General features: G+C 41.4%; 1 protein-coding gene across 2 annotated transcripts in view; it reads left to right on the top strand.

Moving 5' to 3' along the window:
* The first annotated feature begins 1,477 nt into the window (after positions 1-1,477).
* KLHL13 (kelch like family member 13) overlaps positions 1,478-22,972 on the top strand; it is a 61,059-nt gene continuing 39,564 nt past the window's right edge. The window contains exons 1-3 of one of the 2 annotated variants that reach the window (XM_063141613.1): positions 1,478-1,606; positions 10,481-10,539; positions 15,502-15,573. In XM_063141613.1, the coding sequence (XP_062997683.1) occupies positions 10,520-10,539; positions 15,502-15,573 (92 nt within the window). In that variant the 5' untranslated portion in view covers positions 1,478-1,606; positions 10,481-10,519. Of the gene's footprint in view, positions 1,607-1,628; positions 1,646-10,480; positions 10,540-15,501; positions 15,574-22,972 lie in introns of those variants that run through there. The other variant, XM_063141610.1, reaches the window with a different exon arrangement.

Below are 22,972 nucleotides of genomic sequence, written 5' to 3'. Positions count from 1 at the left end.
GGGCTTTGAATGTTATGTATGTTGCCCCTCAACCAGAGGTTAAAGGCTTGCTACCCCAGCGCGTTAGTAGCCAATCAAACACATGAGGCTGGAGAATGCTCTTAATCCATTTACTTCTGATACTGCAGTATGGGGGTGCTCTCCGGTTCTTCAAAATGGAGGCACCCAGAAGAAAGGAATCTTACAGTATATATACTCTGTTTACACAGGGGGTGTTAGTTTCTTTCTAACCCTTTGATTGGTCAGGACGGGGTTAGCAATTTAAGTTACATTCAATTTGCAAGTTAAGGTGGACAATCTCAATGAGTCATAGGTTACATTTGATGCTCCATTGGTTGAAAGTTTTTCCTTTTGTCTGCTAGCATGTGATGTCCACCATTAAGGAATGCAAATCTGGCATGTAGCCACCCTTTGGCAGAGAAGCCATCCTTAAGCCTTTGCACATTACATTGATCAGAGATGAAATCTCTCCCTGGCTCTACTGTTCCCACCAAGTGCGCCTGTGAAGATGGTGGGACTGAAAGAAGGGCTTCCCCAGAAGATCTCAAAGCACGGGCAGGCTCATAAGGGAGAATACGGTCTTCCTTACCCCATAACAGTTGAATTTTTCACAATGCAACTATCTTGACAAAGTTTGACCACTGACCATGCTTTCTAGAGATGATGAGAGTCATATTCCAAAACATCTGGAGAGCACCAGGTTAGGGAATGCTATTGTGCTACTGGTAGCTTGGGTTTTATTTTTCCTAATGGATATTGCCTGCAATTTTTGTTTAGTTCCAAAGTTTCAAACGCTCACAGGTCTAAATCCTCTTGTCCTGCAGCAATAATTCCACCCCTGTGAATTATTTACTTTAAAAAAAATAAAAAATCTCCTTTTGTTAGAGAGAGAGACTCACCTCACTGACACACCTATGTTGTGTTCTTTTCAGCACCGGGTAAAGATCTTATTTTCTCAAGCATTTTAGTCTTTTGATTTCTGTTGTTTTAAATCTGTTAAGGAGCAATTCTGTGTATGTATAGAGAGGAAAAATAAAATCCTACAAGTCAGCATTCCCCAGCCAGCTCTACTAGCTGGGGAACCTGGGAGTTGTAGAACTTTTCTGTCTAAACGTGTATAGGAATGACCCCTTACAATAGTTTAAATCTTTGCATTGCAGCTAGGTTTTATTTTGGTTTTTATTCTTAATTCTTATTGTAGTTTTAAACTTTTATATTTTCTTTTATCATGTTGTATTTTAGGGCTTTAATTGTTGTGAAACATCCAGAAAACTTCAGCTATTGGGCTGTCTGGAAATATAATAAATAAATAATAATTTAAAAAGTAATAATAATGGCAGTACTAGGATTCGAACTCGCGTCCCTCTCTGCCTTTTTCTGCGGCACGCCTCCTCCTGTGCTGCGCAGGCGCAGTAAAAGCACGCCGCGCCCGCCATCTTGGTGACGCAAGGGGGTGGGGCGACAGGGGGAAGGGGGCGGGACTCCCGATTCCGGACTCGGGAGGACTTTTGAAAAGCTCCCGCAGCCGCCGCTGAGGGAAAGAGAAGCAGCGGAGCGGCCTGGCCCCGCGGTCGTCCTGACGGCTGGACCTCGGGACGCCTCATCGGCGCGCGCGGGGGGGACTCGGCGGCAGCAACGGCCGCGGGTGAGGAAAAGGAAGCGCCGGGGGGGGGAGGGGGAAGAAGGACGCCCGTTGTGAGGAGAAAAGGGGAAGGGAGGGGGATTTTGTGTCCCCCTCGGCGATTGGCTAGGCGAAAGAGTGCGCTTGGGGCGGGGACTCGTGAGCCGCGCGGTGATTGGCCATGTGCCCTCCGAGGAGAGGAGGTGCGATGTGATTGGTCGGCGCGGTGGTCTCTAGGCGTGTGGGGGGTGGGGCGAAGAGAAGAGCGAGCTCTCTGAGAGAAACTCTGGCCCCTCCCCTTTGGTAGCATTATGGGGAGGGGGAATGGCCGCCCTCCCCTCTTGTCTAATGAAGGGTGGCCTGTTCAGAGTGTTTCCTAATGGCTGGCTTCCTTTTTGGGGGGTGGGGGGAGTGTGACCAAACACCCCCCTCCCTCCTCAGTCCCCTAAGTCTTGAATGATTGAGGAGGGGGTTTCTGCCAGCTTGGCCTGTGGTTTCCCTGGCCCTATAAATACTGAGTGATGGGTGGGGGTGGGGTGTGTCCGTTGCTTATCACACCCTTGCCCTCTTCATGGGACTGAAGTTACTGTTTTGCGGCCCGGGGGGGGGGGGTGGAGGATCTTCCAGCCTGGAATCTAACCCTTCTCTCCTCTTCCTCGTAAACTCCGAATTACCATGGTGGGTGGGGGGAGGCTCTGCCAAGTTTGATTGTGCCAGGAAGTGGTAGTGAGGCTGCTGTTTTAAATGGTGTGTGTGTGTGTGTGTGTGCAAATTGGTTGTGTGATCTACTTGCACAGTTGCTGAGAGTTACTGACATGAGGAGAGATTAATGATAATGTTACGCCACTAATGAATAAGCTGCTTTACAGAGTTAATATAAACAAACGATGACAAGTCTCTGCCCCAGGGAGCTTGCAATTTAAACTTCTTGCAGGAGGCAGTGGAGGGAAAGGGGAAGCGCTGGTAAGGAGGGATGCCTGACTATTTTGTGCTGTCCTGGTTGTTTTAAATTATTATTAGTATTTCTATGCAGGCTTCAGGGCAAAACCCCTCCCGCAGCAGCTTGCGTACAAAGTTAGAATACAACACAAGGCTAAAAATCAGTTTATTTAAGATTGCAAAGCTTAAAAAAGCTGTCTAAAAGCACTCCACAGTCCAGCACAGTAAATCCAATAAAACAATGTAAAACTGATTCATTAACAGTGTAAAGCAAACTTTTAGGCTGCTCCAGTGTATGTTTGGCAAGAGTATTCTGAGTAATTGTGTGTGTGTGTGTGTGTGTGTGTGTGTGAGAGAGAGAGAGAGAGAGAGAGAGAGAGAGAGAGAGAGAGAGTATATATGCATTAACTTCACAATTCTCTGTGTGCTTAGCTTGGAGTTAGTCCTATTGAAATCAGTGGCACTTCTCAGTAGACATGCATGGGATTGTACTGTAAGCATGCTAACTATTGCTATTCATCTACCTTACTGTGCAGTCTCTATATTCCAAATTTGGAATGAACTCCACTCAAGGAGTTCATTGCTGAAATTTCAACTGGAATTTCCCCTTTTCATAACATATTCTCTAAGTTGATCAGAAAACAAAACCACTCGTAGTTTTGTAGAGATTAACAAAACAAACTAAGAGGAAACCTTGTGTGTGTTGGGGAATAAGTTTTCCTCTTAGTTTGTTTTGTTAAACCCTAGAAAATTATGAGTTTTTAAAAAATAAATAAATCATATAATACACAGTAAAGCAATTACTTAAAAAAATCATGAATAGTGCTCAGGGCTTTTCAAAAACTCTGCAATTTTACTCGGCAACTTTCCTTTTAGTGAGCAGGGGTTGGGGAAATGGGGACTGTGGACTGGGTAGTGGAAACACATCTCATGAGTGTAGTTACTTTCTGGCATTCTTGGGATGCCTGCTTACCTGTCTGGAGAGAAAGCTGTTTCTTCGTAAGCAGAAGACATTCCAGAATACCGAAAAGCAGGATGCGCTGTGCAACCCTTAGTGCTCTAAGATTCCTTTATGGGTGGCACTTCAGCACGTGTCTCCTTGTGCAGTGGGAAAATGAGACTCTATTTCATTTGCCACATACTTCGTGTATGGTTTTGGAACTGGGTGTGAGGTTGTGTTAGTAGGTGTTGTGTTGAATTCTTTATTTATTTAAGCATTTTTATCCCGCCCTTCAGCCAAAAAAGGCTCAATGGGCTGGTTTAGAATATGTCTATTCAGTATGTTTGGAAGCTTTTTAGGCCTGTGAATCTATTGCGCTGTTCACGGCATGGCTATCTGAAATGCTGCCACCTGTACTATTTTGGACTTTCGGACCCTTTCATTCTGAACGTAATCAAAGCCCTGTTGAGGTCCTGTTTTCAATGAAAGTTGAGGAGCCAGTGGTTTGAATTAAGGACTTCTACATGTGTTGAATAGTATGTAAAAGTAACATTAAAAATGGCAGTTTCCAAACAATGCCAGAATTGACATTTTCATGTAGTCAAGCTTTTAAAAAAAGTATTTGTTGCCTTATTTGCAAAATCAAGGTGAATGTCTTTCTGTTAATAATACAGATTAGTATGCAGTATTTCCAAAATAACAATGCTTAAACAGAAGCTATTGGTTTGAGATTAATTGGAAAGGATGAGTGTGTTGTCTCATGATTTCCCAGTAGATTTTGTAAGTTTTGTAATAGCTTTTTAATATCAAAAGTTCCTTTTCCCAAGAAGGTTTGGATGATTAAAAGGGGAGGTCTCCATTCCCCTTTGCCAAAGGGTACGTGCAGACAGATCAACATACCTCATGGATTTTTAATTGGAAACCTCTGAGAGGGTGCATGAGTTTGGTTCCTTTGGCAGAGGAAGAATTTAGGTGACTACGCCCAGTATTCCTTCATTTCTGAAACAGTGATCCATCAGCTCTTTCTGGTAGCAGCCATTCAGTTGGCACTGGTGCTAGGAGTGATCTTTGTGCCAGTTGTATAAAACTCACAGGTGTCCCTAGGGCTTGTCTGACTGAGCTGGTTTGCATGACATAACATCCCTGCATGGGTTAATTTTCCCATTGGGAGCTGGGGTGTCGTGTGTTGGGTGACTGTGGGTGCCCGAGCCAGCCCAGCTGGGAAATACCAGTATTGGGTTCCAGCAGTCAGAGAAGTGGTTTTGCAGTATTGTCGTTCAGTAAGTTCTACAGTCTTCCCCTGTCTTGAAAAACCATAGTCTCGTGCCAAAAATGTGGTTTCCCTCTATAGCAATCCCTTGAGGGCAGAGCTACACCTAAAGCTAACATGTTGTTGCACTGTATTTCCAGGTGTGCCAATTCCAGTAAGCAGGGGACGATTGACATACTCAATAATAGTGACTGAGTGATCAGCCACTCTCCCTCATTTGATAAAATGGGCTCTAGCCCACAAAATCTAAGCTATGATAAACCTGTTTAGTCTTTTAAGTCACTGCAAAACTTCATTTTTGTTGCAATAGATTAATGTGGATACCCCTCTGGAAGTTGTCCCCGTTCCGTAGTTGCGCTGCTCACTAGTTGTGTTTTCTCCTTCATTACCACCCCTTCGCACTCCCCACTATGGCTGGGGAACTAGACTATATACCAACTGTTTCTGAAAGCTCAGATTGGGTAGGGTTTATATATAAAAAGAGGGGATACCACATAAAAGGCGAACTGTCAACCATACATATTCAATTGAAGCAAGTCCCTACTGGATTAACTCCCAGCTTCCAATTACCAGCCTAAACAGAAGTGTGTTGGGTTGTATCTTAAAATTACACATGCTCCTGTTTTTACAAACCATCTGAGGAAGGCAATTGCTAGTATAGCAGCAGCCACTGAAAAGTACGATTGCTGCTACTTAACATCAATTTAGCTCTCATTATTTATTTATTCAAAGCATTTTTATCCCACCTCTCAGCCAAGGCTCCCAGAGTGGCTTACAAAGATTAGAAATAAGACACAATAACTATATGCTAGGAGCTGTACAGAGTAGAATGCCTCTCAGCAGTAGAACTATTAGGAGTTGCCCTCAATTGGTTTCGGGGCATAGGTTGGCTCCTCGTGCATCTATATGTTACTGAAATACTGCTTGTATGTTAGCTCCAGTTCAGCTGGAGAATGTTTAGTTCTGTCAAAAATTGACCATTGCTTCTAGGGCTCACAAATAATCTTTAAATTGGTGCAGAATGCAGAGAGCAAAAGGGTTTCGGTTTGCAGTATTTCATGTGGCGGTTGCCCATTTCCACCAGCAAACTGCTCCGAGGCCAGTAATGTCCGGTGACAGTTTGAATGTTGCTCATAGCACAGGATGGAAGTGGAGGAGGGCTGTGTTGGAGGCTCGGGAAGAAGGCAGATCACACTGGGGTGGGGGGAAAGAAATTGGAGAGAAGACTTGGGATCTTTGTATGGCATTTCATTGCCTTGCACGATATGTGTGACAAGGCTTGGCATTGTGTTAGCTATTTTGCACAGACTGCCTTTCATGAAGACTTGACCATAAAGCCAGCATGGCGGAGGGGAACGTTGACATTAGATCTGCCACCTGCAGAGCCTGCTTCGAACAGGGTGAAAAGGAGTTCACTGCTTCTGCCTTGTTGCTCCAGGCAGTTTCTTGCCAGGGGAAATGACTTGGCGAGTTCCCGCCCCGTTTGCATCGCTGTAGTATTCTTGCCTTTGCTGCCTGTATCGAGGGCATCTGTTTGATAGCGAAACCATCTGTAATGGGATATCTCTAATGCATGAAACTCTAATGTGGAGTGGCACCTCTGGAAAGAAACGTAACTTGCCGTAAGCATGTGTCATGCTTGAGGACTTAATTTCTGTCGAGAGCACAATAAGGCGCTGTTGATGATGGGCTACTACATCTCTCCTTGGCTGTTAAAGCATTACACCAACACCCAAACCTTTTGTCCAAAGCCAGTTTGCAAATGCTAAAAGCACAAGGGCTCCTTTGGCTGGAGCTCTTTGCAGCACTGTCATTCGGAGGTCCCTCTTCCCTTGTAGTGCCTGGTCTTGGCGTTGTTGCAAACCGTGCAGTGGCGTTGGCATGCTGGACGCAGAGCTGGTTGGGGAATGCAGGCAGGACTGCATCAGAAGGGTGATCTTGATTCAATTGTAAGGAGGCTTTCAGTTGCCTGCTTTCTGAGGCAAATGTGATAGGGCTAGCGTGCAAGCTAGACATCAGCTGTGCCAATCCCCAGGCTGAGCGTTGCTACTTGAGACATACTAACAGGATTGGTATGGATGAGGGTGAGGCTCCGTTGGGCTGTGCATTGTGGGCAGGGCTTAAATAACTAACCAGACTTGTGTGCTTTGTAAGAATTGCCCAGTTTTTAATAGGCAGTTGAGGAATAGAGCATATTTTCAATTTTATACTTTAGAAGTCCTGGTGCATTTTTTGTTTGCTGAGAAGGAAGGATGGTTTAAATTAACATTGCTTCCTGTGTGTATCCTGTTGAGTGATAGTTTTTTTTAATCCCCATCTTCAAGTCTAAACTCACAGTGCTGTGGCAAAGCCTGAAAACAATGCAGTCTTTGAGCACTAACCAATACTTTGGTCATGGACAAATGTGCCACACACCCATAGGCAGGACATTGTGTTGGCTCATATAAGAATTGAGCATTGGGTTCATACTCACCACCCCTGCTGATGTGGGGAGACCTACCAGTGCATTTGAGCAACAGAGAGGGGAATACCACAAGGCCCAGGGAGTTGTAGTCTGACACAACTGGTGGGCCCCAGATTGGGGGAAGCTGATTTAGTTTGTGGGGAAATATGGGGAAGATGCTGCTGTGCCATAAAATTGAATTAATCTGCTCGCCATTCTTTGAATTTTTAAAGTAGTTAGACGGGTGCAATAATAGTGCCCAAGTGTGTACCCTGAACGTAGAACTGATATTACAGTGAGCTTTTGCTTCAGGTCATGGCAAGGTTTCATTGCTGTCTTCCAAGTGGAGCTATGGCTTGTATAATGGCAAGAATCAAGAATCGACTCCACTGGAAATGTTGTACCCTGCAGTCCTTTAAATAGCAGCTTACAGGCCTCTTTGGCTATGTAGATAGATAGAGGGGTGTGTGTGTGTGTGTGTGTATTAACAAGATAGACTAACAAAGAATATTTTTTTAAAAAACGAGTTAAACATTTTGACTTCTGACAATGGCAGAAGCCAAAATGTTTGGCTCAAAATAAATATTTTTTTAAAATACTCCCTTGTTAATATATATATACACACACATCTAGTTTTTCTATCTTTCTTATATATTTTACCTTAAGACTGACTGAATCCATAGTGGGTCCAGAACGTCCTTGTCGCTTTGCTGTTGTGCTGCTTTACACACACCCCTCTCTTTCTTCACTTCCCTGAGTTCTGTTCAGTGTATTGGCATTAAGCTGGGCTTCTGGGAATGATATTGTCTGGTACAGTGAGCCTATAATAATCCTCTGTACTAGCATGAAGATGGCTGACCAGTTGTGGGTATAAAAATTCTTACACTGTTACAGGCAAATGTGAACTATTGGGTTCTTTGCTTGTGAGTGATTAATATTCCTTTTTTCTCTTATGGTATGACTTTTGATTCTGTGTGATAGAGATTAGCCTGAAACCTGTTCTTGTGAATGGTGTACCTGGCTAGCCTACTACCATACTTATGTGTACTTGGCTAAAGAATAAAACTTAGCCATTGTGTGGTAGCGAGGGGGCATAGGGCGCCCACACAGCAGAAGCACAAAGAATGACCAAAAACCTCTTTATGGTGGTAAAGCAGAGAGCTTGCCCTTTGATTATATTTTTAAAAGGTTGATTCTGTTATGATCATGGTTTACAAACCATATTCTGGGGGACTAGGGGTTCATTGAAAACCTGCTGGAAAGATCTATCATGGTGCAACTGGCTTCCCTGAACAATATTTTGCTCACCACTGCCAATGTTCCCCTGCCACACATGGCTTCAGGAGAGTGTTGGGCACATTTTGGGGGCAACACTTTTGATTTAAGTGGATCCCACATATAGTGAGTGCACTTTAGAACATGCCTGAGAGCCCTTTGCAATGTTCTGGGGATCTGTGACAGATGTGCAGGGGATCCTCAGTAAATGACTCTGCAGAATGGGTTCCTAGAAGATAAAAAGTCTTAAAACTACTGGACTAAGTGTTGGATAGATCCAAACAACAAGATTATGTTTATATTGTTACTGATGAAATAGAATTTTCAAGTGGTGGGGTCTGGAACCTGGCTGCCTCTGACATACAAGCACAGTCAAGCTTCATGAAACTGAATTGCCCTGTTCTGTCCTAGAGGCCTGTTTTATAATTTTCCCTAGCAGTGTATGATGGATAAATAAATAATACTTTTGCATCCTGAGAACCTGTTTCTCTCCTTTGTGACCTATTGCGGATAAATTAACAACCATGTAAAAAGGCCAGTAAGCCATTTTGGGTAAATGAAAGTCGCTCAGAGCCTCTCATTGTCAAGATGTGATGTATGTTTGCAAACCCGGCATGGCTCTTGTCATGTGTTAACTCCATTTATCAAGGTGCCTGCAGTTAACTTGTTTCAGGTACAAGCATTTGTGAAATAATTAAAACGGTTGGCTACAGATTGAGTTTAAAACTGTTCAGACCCGTTTTCTCTTGCCCTTGTTTTTTGCTGTAGCAACTTGCTGGGAGCGGAACTGTTTGCTTCAGCCTTGTTAAGTTTGAGACGGGGCGTCTGGCGCCCTTACAAGCAAGGCTGTGCCAGTTAACCCAGCCTTGCAAAAAAGTCTGCAAAGGTTGCTAGTACAGCTGCCCATACACAAGCAAGGTTAGGAATAGCTTTGTGAAAGGTGCCATGCCATAGTTCAGACTTCCCAAACTTGGATGCTGGGACTTGCAGTCCAATACGTCTTCACCAGATTGGTGAAGGCTGCCATCGTTAATGTCTCATGTGGTGCCTTGAGAGCCTGCTCTCTGACTGCTGGTCCACCTGGGAAGCCTAGGAATTGTTACAAACCGTAGAACTCTGGCTATTGTCCTTCCATCTCTGATAATGGCTCCGCCATTGTCAAGTCTAAATTGATGGCATGGTGGCAGGAGATTTGGGAAGGGCAGAACAACTAGAAACTCTCTGAGCTCAACACAGTACTCCAGTTGTGGTCATATCTATCTCTCAAGATCTCTGGACAGGAAGTTCTGGCTTGGTTAAGAATTAGAATAGGGGTCCATTTTTGTCAGCACTTACTGGCAAATATGGGGGAGGCCCCACCGGTATGTCCCCCTTTCAGTGTTCCCTCTCAGTGTTAAATGTTTGTGGCTTGTGTATCCATGGTTTCCAGCTGCTCACCAAATGTTTATGTAAAGTCATCCACCTGTTCTGTGACATGTGCTAGCTAGGTTTCTGGCCGAGTCTTTAATCTGCATACTTTCTTCCTGTTTATCAAAACAGTTGGCCCTCTCTTTAAGATTTCCCCCCTGTAATTGTTATGGTTTTATTGCATTTTACTGTATTGTTTTAATCAATTTAAATTGGTTCTATAAGCTGTTCTGTGCTGGGGTGGGGTGGGGGGTGGAGTTTGTTAGAAAGGCAGGGTACAAATTAAATAAGTAGTAAATAAGATCTTGGGAATCAATACGGTGGTTACTGACAAAAGAAAATCGTATGCAAGTACTGAATAGAAACTCAGAAAACTGGGGTTTGGTGCAATATGCCATAGATGTTGCTGGTGCAATCCCCATGCTCCACAAATCTACCATTTAGAAAGGGCGATGAAGAACTACTGAAGAAGTGAAGCCTGGTTCCGATATCACATGCAGAGCTTTCTGTGTTTTGTGAAACCCTGTGAGAGAGCCTTCTTCCTCCTTTTGAGAGTGTCTGTTTTTGTTTTTGTTCAACTTGCAGGTGTGCAAACAGCCCAGGAGGCATATCAGAGTGTCGGAGATGATGTGGAGAGACACTTTGTGAGTAACTAAAGATTTGTGTGTTACATAAAACAGAGACCTATTAGGAATAGAAATGAAGCTCAAATTCTCACCCTGATCCTATGTCCTTGATGAATTGTGTGAGAGAGAGTTGATTTGGTTATGGAAAATAGTGAATCGTAGGTGTGGCTGATGCAATACATTGCAGCCTGCTTTGATTGACATGGGATAGACTATTTTAGATTTAGATTCAATTAATGTTATATTGTCCTGTGCAGCAAGGTACTTAAAGTAGCTCATAATACAGGGATCAAAACAGTACAATTCAATCAAAATATTTCAGTTCAACTGTAAGAAAAAAATGCACCGAACAACCCTACAAAGGCTGTTCAGTGTATGAGCATTGATAGGGTGTGGGACATCAACAGAAGCCCTGAACCACTTATTTATGTCACATTCATTAAGATGGGCAGTTGGCTTCAGAAATGAGTGGGAGACTCATGGATAATTTTTGTGTATCTTCAATGTCTGTAACTGTCACAATGGGGCAATATTTATTTCTATTTTTATTCTTTATTTTCAGCATCTATATCCCATCTTTCTAATAAATATTTAAGGTAGCTTGCCATCAAAATAAAATAAGACCCAATGATAAAACCCAAACATATAAATAAAAGAACAGTAATCTTAAAGACTGAAGAAGTAAAAAAAGGCAGTAGCAGCTAGGATGACCATATGAAAGGGAGGACAGGGCTCCTGTATCTTTAATAGTTGTATTGAACAGGGAATTTCAGCAGGTGTCATTTGTATGCATGCAGCATCTGATGAAATTCCCTCTTCATCACAACAGTTAAAACTGCAGAAGCCCTAGCCTCTTTTGTATCTGGTCAAGAGGGCAGGACTCCTGCAGCTTTAACTGTTGTGATGAAGAGGTAATTGCAGCATAAAACAATCTATGGACGATAGTCTTGCAAAAGCAGATTTTTATAGCTGTATCCCACCTTGCAACCCACAAGATAGAAGCCAATGCACATTATGTATGGGTCTTTGGAAAATATTGTATTTTAATTCAGATAGACCTCTAATATCCAGGTTTGTGGTGCAACAGCCTGTTGTCTCTCGACATTTTAGCTGTGGACGTTTCTCCCAAAGTGAATGAAAAATGCAATGAAACTGGCTGGGCTCAAGCTTAAGTAATCTAAGGCTGCAATTCTGTACCAACCTCTGACCCATTGAACTCAATGGGATGTATTTCTAAATTGACCTATATAGGATTGCACTGCAAATAAATTATTATTTGAAAGGTGGAATTCAAAGCTCATTGCTCTGTTGCTTCTCCTTTATTATCAAGTGGGCAGTTTCTGTTTTCTCAAAATGCCATTTTAGAATTTGCTTGTAGAAGCAGATCAAATGCTTAGTTTAGCTTTTCTGTCATGGACTTAATGTCGTAAGATCTGTGACTGAGACATGCTGAAAAACCTAGATCCTTTAGGGTGCAGATGCTTGTGTACTTAAACAGTGAAATAATCCAATTTTAGCTCAGCACCAAAGGAGAGTGTTGTGCCAGACCAAATGCAAATTGCTCTACAGCAGCTGGGTTTGTCAAGAGCAATTTTGAGCTTAGGGGGTTCCAAGTGCAGGGGGAAAGTGTCCTCTTTCCCCCTCTTGTACTTGTTAAAAGCTTCTGAATATTTGCTTTAGCTGGAAGCATAAGCTTGCTTTACATTTACAGCTGCTGGAGTTGCCATGAAATGTAAATCTTAGATTCTAAATCATGAAATACATTATTTTGTAACAACTCATCAATATAGTAGAAGCACAGTAACAACTCTCAAGAGGGTTGTTAAACGCTAATTTCCGGCTTCCATTTTCCATCCTGGTTATAACACTATGGTTGCAATCCTGCACTCATTTACCTTGGAATAAGATTCATTGAACTCAGTGGGTCTTACTTCTGAGGAGACATGCATAGGATTGAGCATATTTATTGCTTTTCATGGCTGTGGATACCAAGTGTCTCTTGTTATATTAAAGTTGTGCCAGAATTGCTCTACAGTTTTTCCCCCTAAGGACAATGGATTTTATGGCTTTATTTTGCATCAATAAAAGAGTGCAAGTATGGTGTAGCTGTTAGAGTGTTGGACTGGGACTTGAAGAGTGTTGGACTTGGTCTAGAATCTAGTCCCAACTTGACCATGAAGCTCATTGGGTGACTTTGGGCCATTCACTGACTCTTAGCCTAACCTACCACACAAGGTTGTTGTGATGATAAAATCGAGGAGGTGTATTATGAAAGCTGCTTTGGATTCTTTGAAGGTGGAAAAGCAGGATATAAATGTATAAACAAATAAAAATATCTGAATTTTTACAAGTATTTTATGCATAGTCAATTCTCTTCTTTTTATGAAGACACATTACAAAAGTTTTAACATATGTGCCATGTCTGTAACTTGGTTTATACATATGAAGATAATAGTGAATATTATAATACGTTGCTAAACAGAATTTAAGTATGGAGGCAACATATTTGCATGAGCACTATAAAGCAAAATTGGTACATATTTGTGTTTTAGAATGCATCGACAGTGTTAATTGATTAAATAAATAAATAAAACAGTCTCTGCACAGCAATAACCAGCTTCATATTTTAAAGATTTCTTTTAAGTGCCAGTATTTGTCAAGGCTGCCTTTTTATAAGACATGTCTGAGTGAGCCATATGTTTTATGGTAAAGCTGAGTACACAGGTTTGCAACATGCAAATTGTGAATGTGGAGCACTGAACAATATTAACATTGCTGAGCAGGTGTGCATTTTATTATACTTTTTGTTTGTACTTGTGATTGTTTTAACTTGTTCTCTGGACAGCTGACAAGAGCAGCTCCTATAGGGCAAGCCTATACATCAGGGGTGGGGAATTGCTGGCCTTCCGGATGTTGGAATACAATCCCCATCATCCCTGGTTGTTGGCCGTGTTGGCTTGGGTTGATGGGAGTTGGGAGTCCAACATGGTCTGGAAAGCCACAGGTTCCCCAGATCTGCTATAAATAAATAAATGTGGCAGGCTTGTGTTTTCAGCATGATAGGGTGGTAGTGATACTGTGAAGATAATTTACTTTGTAGCTTTCATTTCGGTATCTGAGCAGTGATATTCTAAAGGGGGTAATTTCTTGAGAGCTTGTTTGCCTGAAGAAAGGAAACACACTATAGAGACAGTTTTGTGGAAGACAGTTCGACTAGGGCTGGGGATAACTGGGTTCAAACCCTTACTCAGTGCTGAAACTCATTTGGTGATCTTGGGTCAGTTACACTCTCTCAGCCTAACCTACTTCAAAGGGTGTTTGTGAGGATAAAAAGGGGAAACGCCAGGAACACTGTCCTGAGCTCCTTAAAGGAAGGGTAGAGGGTGAGTAAAAATAAGTAAAATAAGTAATAAGTAAAAATCCAACCTAATGCTGTACATACCAGGCAGAATTGGGATGGCTCAGCTTATGTCACAACAAAGTATGATTGAGGTATGATGGGCAGGCTGTGTGTGTGTGCTTGGCCATGTCCTGCTGCATTCCCTCTCCTCTCTGTGTCCCCTATCCAGTTTCCCAGTTCATATTCTTGCGCAGCATAAAACAATTCTGCTTTGCGTCGGTTTTCTTGCTTCCCCCCCCCCCCCCATGTGGGAATCGAAGTCTTCTCATTTGCCTATAGGAATTCACCCATTGATCTTGTGTGGTATGCCAATGAAAGGCAGCTGATTATTGAGGCAGGCTTTTGCACTTGCCCAGACCGCTGCAAAAGGAGTAAAGAAGTTTTATCTCCAAGCATGTTAAATCCAGGATGGGTTCCAAGCTATTGAAGGGAGAGAAACAAAAGCTTTCTGCTTGCTAAGATCTGTGTTCTTTGGTATGTCTCTTGTTGAAATCTGATCTCTGCTAACGAGAGGAGGAGGAGTTTCTTACAGTATTTTCTGCAGTTCATATAGACGGGAAGTAGCTTTTTATGACTGGCTCCTTTTTGTAACTACTTCTCCTTCCTGATAAGCGTGGAGGGAAAAAGGTGGAGACAGCAATGGCCTATTTTACCTCCACTTTGAACTTCAGATCCATTCACAAGATGGATGTTTACTTGCCAAATACATTAGCAGCAGACAAGAAAAGCAGTTTGAGATAAGCAGAAACTTACTCAGACTTTCCATGGAATATAACTTGGCTTTGGTCCTTCTGGGTTGTATGTAAAACTCCATTTGCAGCAAACTGGAGAAGGGATGTACTGCGTATGGGAAGGAAAGGGTTGTAAGGAACCAATACAGTGTCTAAAGTGAGGCTGGAAAAGACCTGTACACAAAGCTCTTTTAATAACAAAGTCAGTGATACATCAGGAGGGTCGCCACAGGTCTGCTTTGGCAGTAGAAAGGAAACCTGATCAAAGCTCCTTAAGCTGCTTTATCATGTGGATTCTCAGTGCAGCCCAGGGAGCTTTCTTTCTTCAAGGATGACATTCTCTGATCCCGAGTGTTGACTCTTTGCCTGACAGTTATTCTGCTAAATGCTTTTTTTCCCCCAAGGGGATTTTTGTTCTTGGAATAATCTTAATGTGCTAGGCCCTTTTGAGGCAAGAAGAACACTTATTATTTCAGCAGGTCCTCACTTCTAGACCCTCTTGAGAGGAGAAGGCTAATACAAGCACTTGTGTTTTTAAAAAGAAGAAGAAAGGGAGTGGTCTGGAGACATTTTGCTTGGCTTCACCATGTACTCTAGTAGCAAATCTATTAGAATAGCAGTGAAAAGCAAGTCTTTTGTCCAGTGTTTCCTTGTGTAGGGACAAAGGGCTCTTTTTCACAATGAAACAGTGAATTGTCTTGGCAGTGTGACTGACTTCATCTGTAATTTACCCCCCCCCTTCCAGTGGGCTATGCTCACATGATTTGTTAAGATATCATGGCACATTAGGGTACCACACTACCCTTTTAAAAAACAGAACATTAAAGTTTTATCTCGTTTGATTAACAGGGGAGTTACTAACATTGACGGTATGGATCATTCTGTGCTCAGAAGGGAGGTGCCATCAGTGCTTCATGACAGGTATGTGTTTGCCACAAAATGATTTGAGTTTAAAAACCTTAATTCCATTGTCTCAATGCTAACTGATCTTTCTTCCAAGACAAATCTGTGGAGTTGTTCTTTCTGGAGGAAATGAAGTCTCAAGAGCTAAAATCGTTTTCTTTTAAAGTGAACAAACACTGGCTTGACACCTGGTCACCCACTTGTCAGGGTACTAGACCTTACTGCTGAAGGTTGGTGTTTCAGGCATGTCATGTGGTCTTAATGCAGCTGGTCTAAATGGAAAGTGGATCATTGGTTTAGGATATGGGAATTGGTTTGCCTTAGGTGCATGGTTTCAGGTGGCCTGCCACTTGTTTCCCAACCTCTGGTGGATGGAGATAGCTAGTAGAGAAACTCACCCGTAATTTGGATCTGTGCTCTGTACGCCAACTTGTTTTGACTGACTTGTTGTCATTTTTAGCATGTAGTCTATTGTGATGTTCCGGCCAAATCAATTACATTATGTACAAGTGTGTTTGGACTTAAAACAGGATGTGAAACTTGATGAGCTGATGAGAGAATCATGAGTTTGGTGGAAGAACTGTGGCACACGTTTGTAATTTATAGGTCAGGAAGGGCTGAAGGTTATACTTCTATCATTTTAACATCTTTCTGTTGCCGTGTTCAAGTGTTGCCATAGTATTTAATATCAGTAATTTGGGCAGCATCATTGGGAAAGATTCCACCTTTCCCCTTGATTGCATTTTGATTGTCTTTGTTGAAGATGCAGCTCTTATTTGCCAATTATTTCAAGTTAGAATGTCACTGAAATTGCAGCTGTCTGCTGTTTATAAAATGGCGAAAGCCCTCCAAATAGCCTCATTTGTTTTAATCATACCCTTTGCAGGCACATGTCTCTACTCCTTTCATCTTGATCTTTTGCTGATCCACCATTCATTCTTATGGCATCAAGTTCTTGGCTTCCATTTCTCGGCTTCAAGTCACATTGCCATGAAGCTGCTTCTGTCTACACAAGAATTTCCATGTGCGCTCTGGAAGTGTGTGGCGAGTTATTCCTATCTTTTCCTTAACTGGGGAAAAACTGATCTTGACCTAAAATATGGGATAGGAATCATATAACTGACTGAGGAATACCTCATTTGAATATGTTTTAATGGCAAAACTGCAATTTACACGTTATACGGTAGATGCTAAGTTGTAGTTTTTAGCCTTGCAGCATTGTTCCTGTGCTACAGGTGTAATTTCACAATGGCATGAGTAATGGATAGATTGTTCAGAACATGTATTTTTGAAGCATCATCAGTTAGACTTGTTATTTTAACATTATTTTTGTGGTGGTGTTAAGCCAACTTTATTTAATAGAAAGGCTGTATATAAACATTTTAAGTAAATGGAATTCTTGTAAGGGTTAACATGATTAAATTGTATACCTCATATGTATTAATATTTCTTTTGCTGAGATTTTTAATTTACAGAATATTGTCAAAGGTATTACCTCCTTTTCAGTGGGACTTGTGTGCAAAGTTTGTATTGAACCTGATTCACGCGTTAATATTTTAATTGTACATTTAAAATATTAGGTGTACACCTAAAAAGTAATGAGACAAACACATATATAGAAAATGGGTACATTCATAACACCTGGGTTTAGCTGCAGATCCCAGTCAAATGTATATTCATTGCAAACCGAGGTTTGCTGCTGCATGTGGAAAGATTCTTAATGTGTACAGGTAAATAGTGACTTTCTCAGCTGGCTCTTGTATAAAAAGAAGGATGAGATATTTTCTAAGATGCGTCAGAGGATGATCTTAATTCACGTGATGCAGTAATATTGTTAAAGCTATGCAATAGCTATGCAACTGCCCGTGAGCTACACAGGGTATTATTTATTTATTTATTTATTTATTTATTTATATAGCACCATCAGTGTACATGGTGCTGTACAGCGTAAAACAGTAAATAGCAAGGCCCTGCCGCATAGGCTTACATTCTACTAAAATCATAGTAAAGCAATAAGGAGGGGAAGGGAATGCAAACAGGCACTGGGAAGGGCAAACAGGCACAGGGTAGGGTAAAACGAACAGTATAAAGTCCGAGCAACATCAAGTTTTATGTTTTGAGTGGGGATATTGGATGATAAAGGAGGAAATGAAGGATCATTCTATATCTTATGGAGTTCTCTTTGTTCTGTGCTTCAGAAAGCAAGAAGAAGGGAGGCACAGGCATTCTAGCTTTTGCTCTGGTCTTTACTTTTGTTTTATTCTGTTTTTAAAACAGAATAAAACTAGAGGAAAAGCTAGAAAACCTGTTTCTTCCTTCTTGCTTTTAAAGGCTTTTCTATTATGTTTTACTATATTGTTGTATTTTATGATTTTGCGTTTTGTGAACATCCCACAGAGCTTTGGCTATTGAGCAGTATAGAAATGTAATAAATCAATCAAATATGCTTAAAATTCATGTATTGAAATTGATTGCAAATGAATGTGTGTGTTACCATGTAAGTTTGTCAGCCTTTATCATTGTAAATTGTTTGACTCCATCTGTGCTGTTGAAAACAGCCAATTGGTAAAAGCATACCTATATCACGCTTCACAATTTTAATGGAGATAAACATCCTTCAAATCCAATTTTGTGTTTTACCACAGATTTTAATCCAGATTTATATATGTGTGATAGTTAGGAACCTGGAGGGATAGCGGTTAGCGATTAGTGAGGAACTTGATGGCTGGCATTGCTGGCTGAGACATGCTGGGTGTTTAGACAGAAAATAAGTCTTACATGTATAGAATCGCACTTTTAATTTCAATTAAATAGGGTATTTCCATCTTTGCAATGACTTGACAAACTTAATAAGGAAAGTAATGCAGTGATGTCTGCCTGTGCTCTGTTTTGGCATACATTAAGCCTCAATTTATACGGCATATCAAAGCACAGTTTGTGCTAGCCATGGCTTGGAACTTCTTGTTTGCTTTTGTTCCTCATCTGCTCAGTGTTCTGGTATCTAGCTGCAATGGCCTCTGGAGGCAGAACAATTGCTGTGACTGATTTGTCAGTTCAGATGTCCTGCCAAGCTGTAGGGCTAGTTCAGACATCACAATTTCAGCTTAATACGAGCACTGGGTCCACACATTTCCTCCCCTCACATTTCTGAACCAGGAAACTAGCTTAATCTTGGTTTATTAACTTGGTTTATTAATCTTGGTTTGTTTTAGACTACAAATCCCAACATTTCTGACCATCGGCCATGGGAGTTAAAGTTCAAAATATCTGGAGAGCACCAGTTCAGTGAAGGGTGGTGCTATGAAACCAGGTTTAGATTAAGCCATGGTTTTTCTTGGTTCAGATTTAATGACGCATTGTGGTTTGAACTAACCAGGATAGAAGTGCTGAAGGTGGCACATGAGAGGATAAGAGAGAGGAGAGTTGCATGGACCCAATTCTCGTTCTGAGTTTAATAAACTTTTATTCATCAAGCCAAGATTGTTGTATTTGACATGGCCCATAATTATTTAATTAGTTATACTTCCTTAACCATGGCTTGATAGGATATCTGAATGGAGCCTAAGAATTCAGAATTGAGTTGGGCTCCTAAACGATTTGCAGTTAATATTAAGCATTTAAAAAGTAGCTTTCTGGTTTCTGAGGCCCTCGGTGCATGGAAATAGCCTTTAGGGCTGCAAAGGGAAGCTTCAAATACTAACAACTTTTTGAAATATGAGATTATATAAGATAAGTTTCAATGCAGGAACAGAAACATGCCAAACATGAGTTGGCAATGGGGAGAATTTGATCCTCCTGCATGGTTAGGAATGCAAACTTTAAGTTTAGACCTAAATCCCCAGAAAGGCATAAAGTGCAAAACAGATGTGTTCTGAATGTTTCACCAACCAGGGCTTTGATCTCCAATCTGTAGCACCACAGTTGACAAAATAGTAACTTAAACTCACTACTATAGTTTACACTTGAGAATGTTTTTGTTACAATAAGATTTCTCATGCTTATATCTGTTGTTAATGAGGAAATCATCTGTTGACTTATTAATTTATTTATAGTGTTTATGTCTCACCTTTCTATCAGATACTATCATAGCAGGTTACTACACAATTTTTCAAACATTAAAAGTGTTTGTGAAATGGCCAAAATAAAATTTGAGGAGCAGCCAATAAAAGCAATTCAAGTCAAAAGCTTTCTTAAGCCACATTCTAGCTGCTTGCTGAAAGGTGAACACTAAAGTAGTCATTCGGGCCTCCCTGGGCACCACAATTGAAAAAGTCTTGTCTTGCTTTCCCTCTGACCCCCAAATATCAACAGGGCTTATTCTGTTTTTCTATAGACATGCATTCGCTATCTTGAAAGCTATCAAAACTGCTCTAAAACTGATTGCTCTGACCCTGAGAGGTTCCCTTTCCTATGTCTCCCGTCTATACCATTTTGTCTAAAAACGATGGGTGTTCCAGCTCCGTTCTAGTTCTAGAAGAATGACAGATCTTGTGAAATCTTAGCATGCTTCTTCCTAGACTGACTGCCAATTAATTTTTCCAATCGCTTCAACTGCCTGGCTTTATAGTGAGTAAGTAAATAAACTTACTGCCCCACTGAAGATTCCTCTTAAAAGATCAGGCTACAGGATGAAAGAGGAATGTGTGCACTTGTCGCAGGTAAAGGTTCGCATTCATGATGCACGATTGCACACATCTGGAATAGCCATTCCACAGGTATCATTCTAAGTGGTCCCGTTTCTGCTTTCTGGCACAGTGAAGAAAGCCTTGAAATTTGAGAAACATTTACCATGCTTTTATTTCCTCTTTGTTGCGTGGCTTTCCTACAACCCTGCCTTGAGAAAGTGGAACGTTTCAAAAATAGACCTCAAATCTCTACCTTGGGTAGCCCAACTTAATACTCTGCATAGGCTTGAATAATTATGAAACCTTTTTAATTAGCCTCCTACTCCTTAATTTACCTGTCAAATTGATGTTCAGATCTCGAGAGATCTGACTTCCCTGCTAACTGGATAACATCGTGTAACCTAAAGCATTTTCTGGGGGAACAGCTGTTCGTTAGCGGGAAAATGAGTTGTTTTTTGGGGAAAAGAGAGAACAGAATTGTGGTTGGTTGCTAGATGTCATCTTAGTTTTTAATAACTTTAATTTTAGCTTTCAGCATGTCAGAATTGCATGTTTCTGAAGGGTATATTCCCCCATCAGTTCAATTTGAGGTGGTTGAGCTCCTGAAAGAAGGATGGGATACACCCTTGTGTGTGAGAGAAAACCTTCTGTTTCACAATAATCCAGAACTGAATGATGATTTCTCAATCTTCTTATTGTACTTGGAGTACAAATGGAAAGGACCCCCTGAATCTTGCAAGTGCCCATCTAGTCCTGTCCTTAAAGCAGGAATGGCGATGATCCATTTTTCTGTTGAGGGATGAATTGCTTCAGGGCCTAACTGTGGGGAACCTCATGCTGATGGCTGGCAGGACTAGGGCTACTCACTTTTCTCTCTCAATTTATTCCATCCCACGTAGTGGAATGTGAGGAAGGGGCAGATTGTTTTTGTCAGAGGTCTGAACTGATCACATGCAGAGGGCTTCTGAAACTAGGTCAGGGGGCTGCAAGTTGCCCACTTTTGCTTTAAAGGCTCCAATGAAAGAGATTTCTGCAACTCCTTTCAGGAAACATTCTGTTATTAAAACTAGTGTGTGTTTCTGTGCCTGATTCAAAGTGCAGATGGTGACCTTTAAAACCTTGCATATGTTTGTGACTAGCATACCTGAGGGACTGCCTATCCCCATATGAGCCTGTCATCTTATTAAGGTCATTGGCAGAGGCCCTGTGCCCCATCAACACCAGAAGCACATCTGGTTGGGACCAGGAAGAGGGCCTTTTCCCAGGCCATGGGGCGGAACTCCCTCTTGAGGGAAGCTTGGGCTGTCTTTCTTCAATAGTGGTTTTCTGCATGGCAGAAACCTTCCTTTTCAGCATTATTTATTATTATTATTATTTATTTATATAGCACCATCAATGTACATGTCTGCATTATAAAGTGTTTTAAGCTGGTTGGTCTTTTTCTGTTGTAGGCCTTATAGAGATGATATTTTTATATATTTGTGTTAGTAATGATAGGGACTAATTTGGCGCTACTTTAAATTATTTATTTTTATTATTACATTATTTATTTTACTTAGTTATTACATTTATATCCCACCCTTTTTCCTCCAAGGAACTCAAGGTGGCGTACATAATCCTCCTCCATTTATCCTCACAACAACAACCCTGTGAGGTAGGCTGGGCTGAGAGTCTGTGACTGCCCCAGAGTCACCCAGTGAGCTTCCATGGCCGAGTGGGGACTAGAACCCGGATCTCCCCGACTCCCAGTCCATCACTCTAGCCACTGTACCACACTGGCCCTCTGCACCAAATTATGGTGCATCCTGACATATTTTTGTGTTTGGTATTGTTGTATTGGTCTATTGGGTGTGGTTTTTTTTTTTAAAGACTAAGCAAAATGTATATGAAAATAAAAAATTAAATCTACCTGTATGCAGTTTTGAAACCACTGCTACTTACCTCACTGTTCATCTGGACATTTTCTCAAGTCACCATATGCACTCAAGCATGCCTAGTCAAATGTCTGAAGGAGAACTTCCATATTCCCCTTTTTCTCATAGAATTCAATTGGCATTCAACTGCTGCGTGTTGCACATTGCCTATTAAAACAGGAGTCATAAACCACAGTTTAAGCACATACTGTTAATCTGTTCACATAATCGCCAGAAGGTGGCATTACTGATTTTGAGTGAACATTACCTCACTTACTGGGTCTTTTAAAACTTCATTGTGTAATAAATGTTGCCCTTGAGTGCTACAATGTGTGCTACTGAAATACTTCAATGTAGAGGGAGCTGTTGTATTGATTTATTTTTAGTTAAGTTGTTGTCTAATTCCAGTAATCTGGACAAGGCAAAATTTCACATTTTTCCAAATGTGAAATGTTTATAGCTGGGTTAAGAAGGGGATGGACTAAAACACTTTGTTTCCTTTGGAAAGCTGAACTCCTTTAAGGTGACCATATGAAAAGGAGGACAGGGCTCCTGTATCTTTAACAGTTGTATTGAAAAGGAAATTTCAGCAGGAGTCATTTGTATATATGGAGAACCTGGTGAAATTTCCTCTTCATCACACAAGTTAAAGCTGCAGGTGCCCTGCCCTCTTTTGAATCTGATCACTCTAGTATAGCTCCTGCACTTTAACTGTTCTGATGAAGAGGGGATTTCACCAAGTTCTCCATATATACAAATGACACCTGCTGAAATTCCCTTTTCTATGCAACTGTTAAAGATACAGGAGCCCTGTCCTCCTTTTCATATGGTCACCCTAAACTCCTTGCAACTTGTCCACAAATGTGTTTATTTTAGAGA

The sequence above is a fragment of the Elgaria multicarinata genome, chromosome 15, assembly GCF_023053635.1.
Source record: "Elgaria multicarinata webbii isolate HBS135686 ecotype San Diego chromosome 15, rElgMul1.1.pri, whole genome shotgun sequence".
Lineage (NCBI taxonomy): Eukaryota > Metazoa > Chordata > Lepidosauria > Squamata > Anguidae > Elgaria > Elgaria multicarinata.
This window is presented reverse-complemented; position numbering and strand designations above follow the sequence as displayed.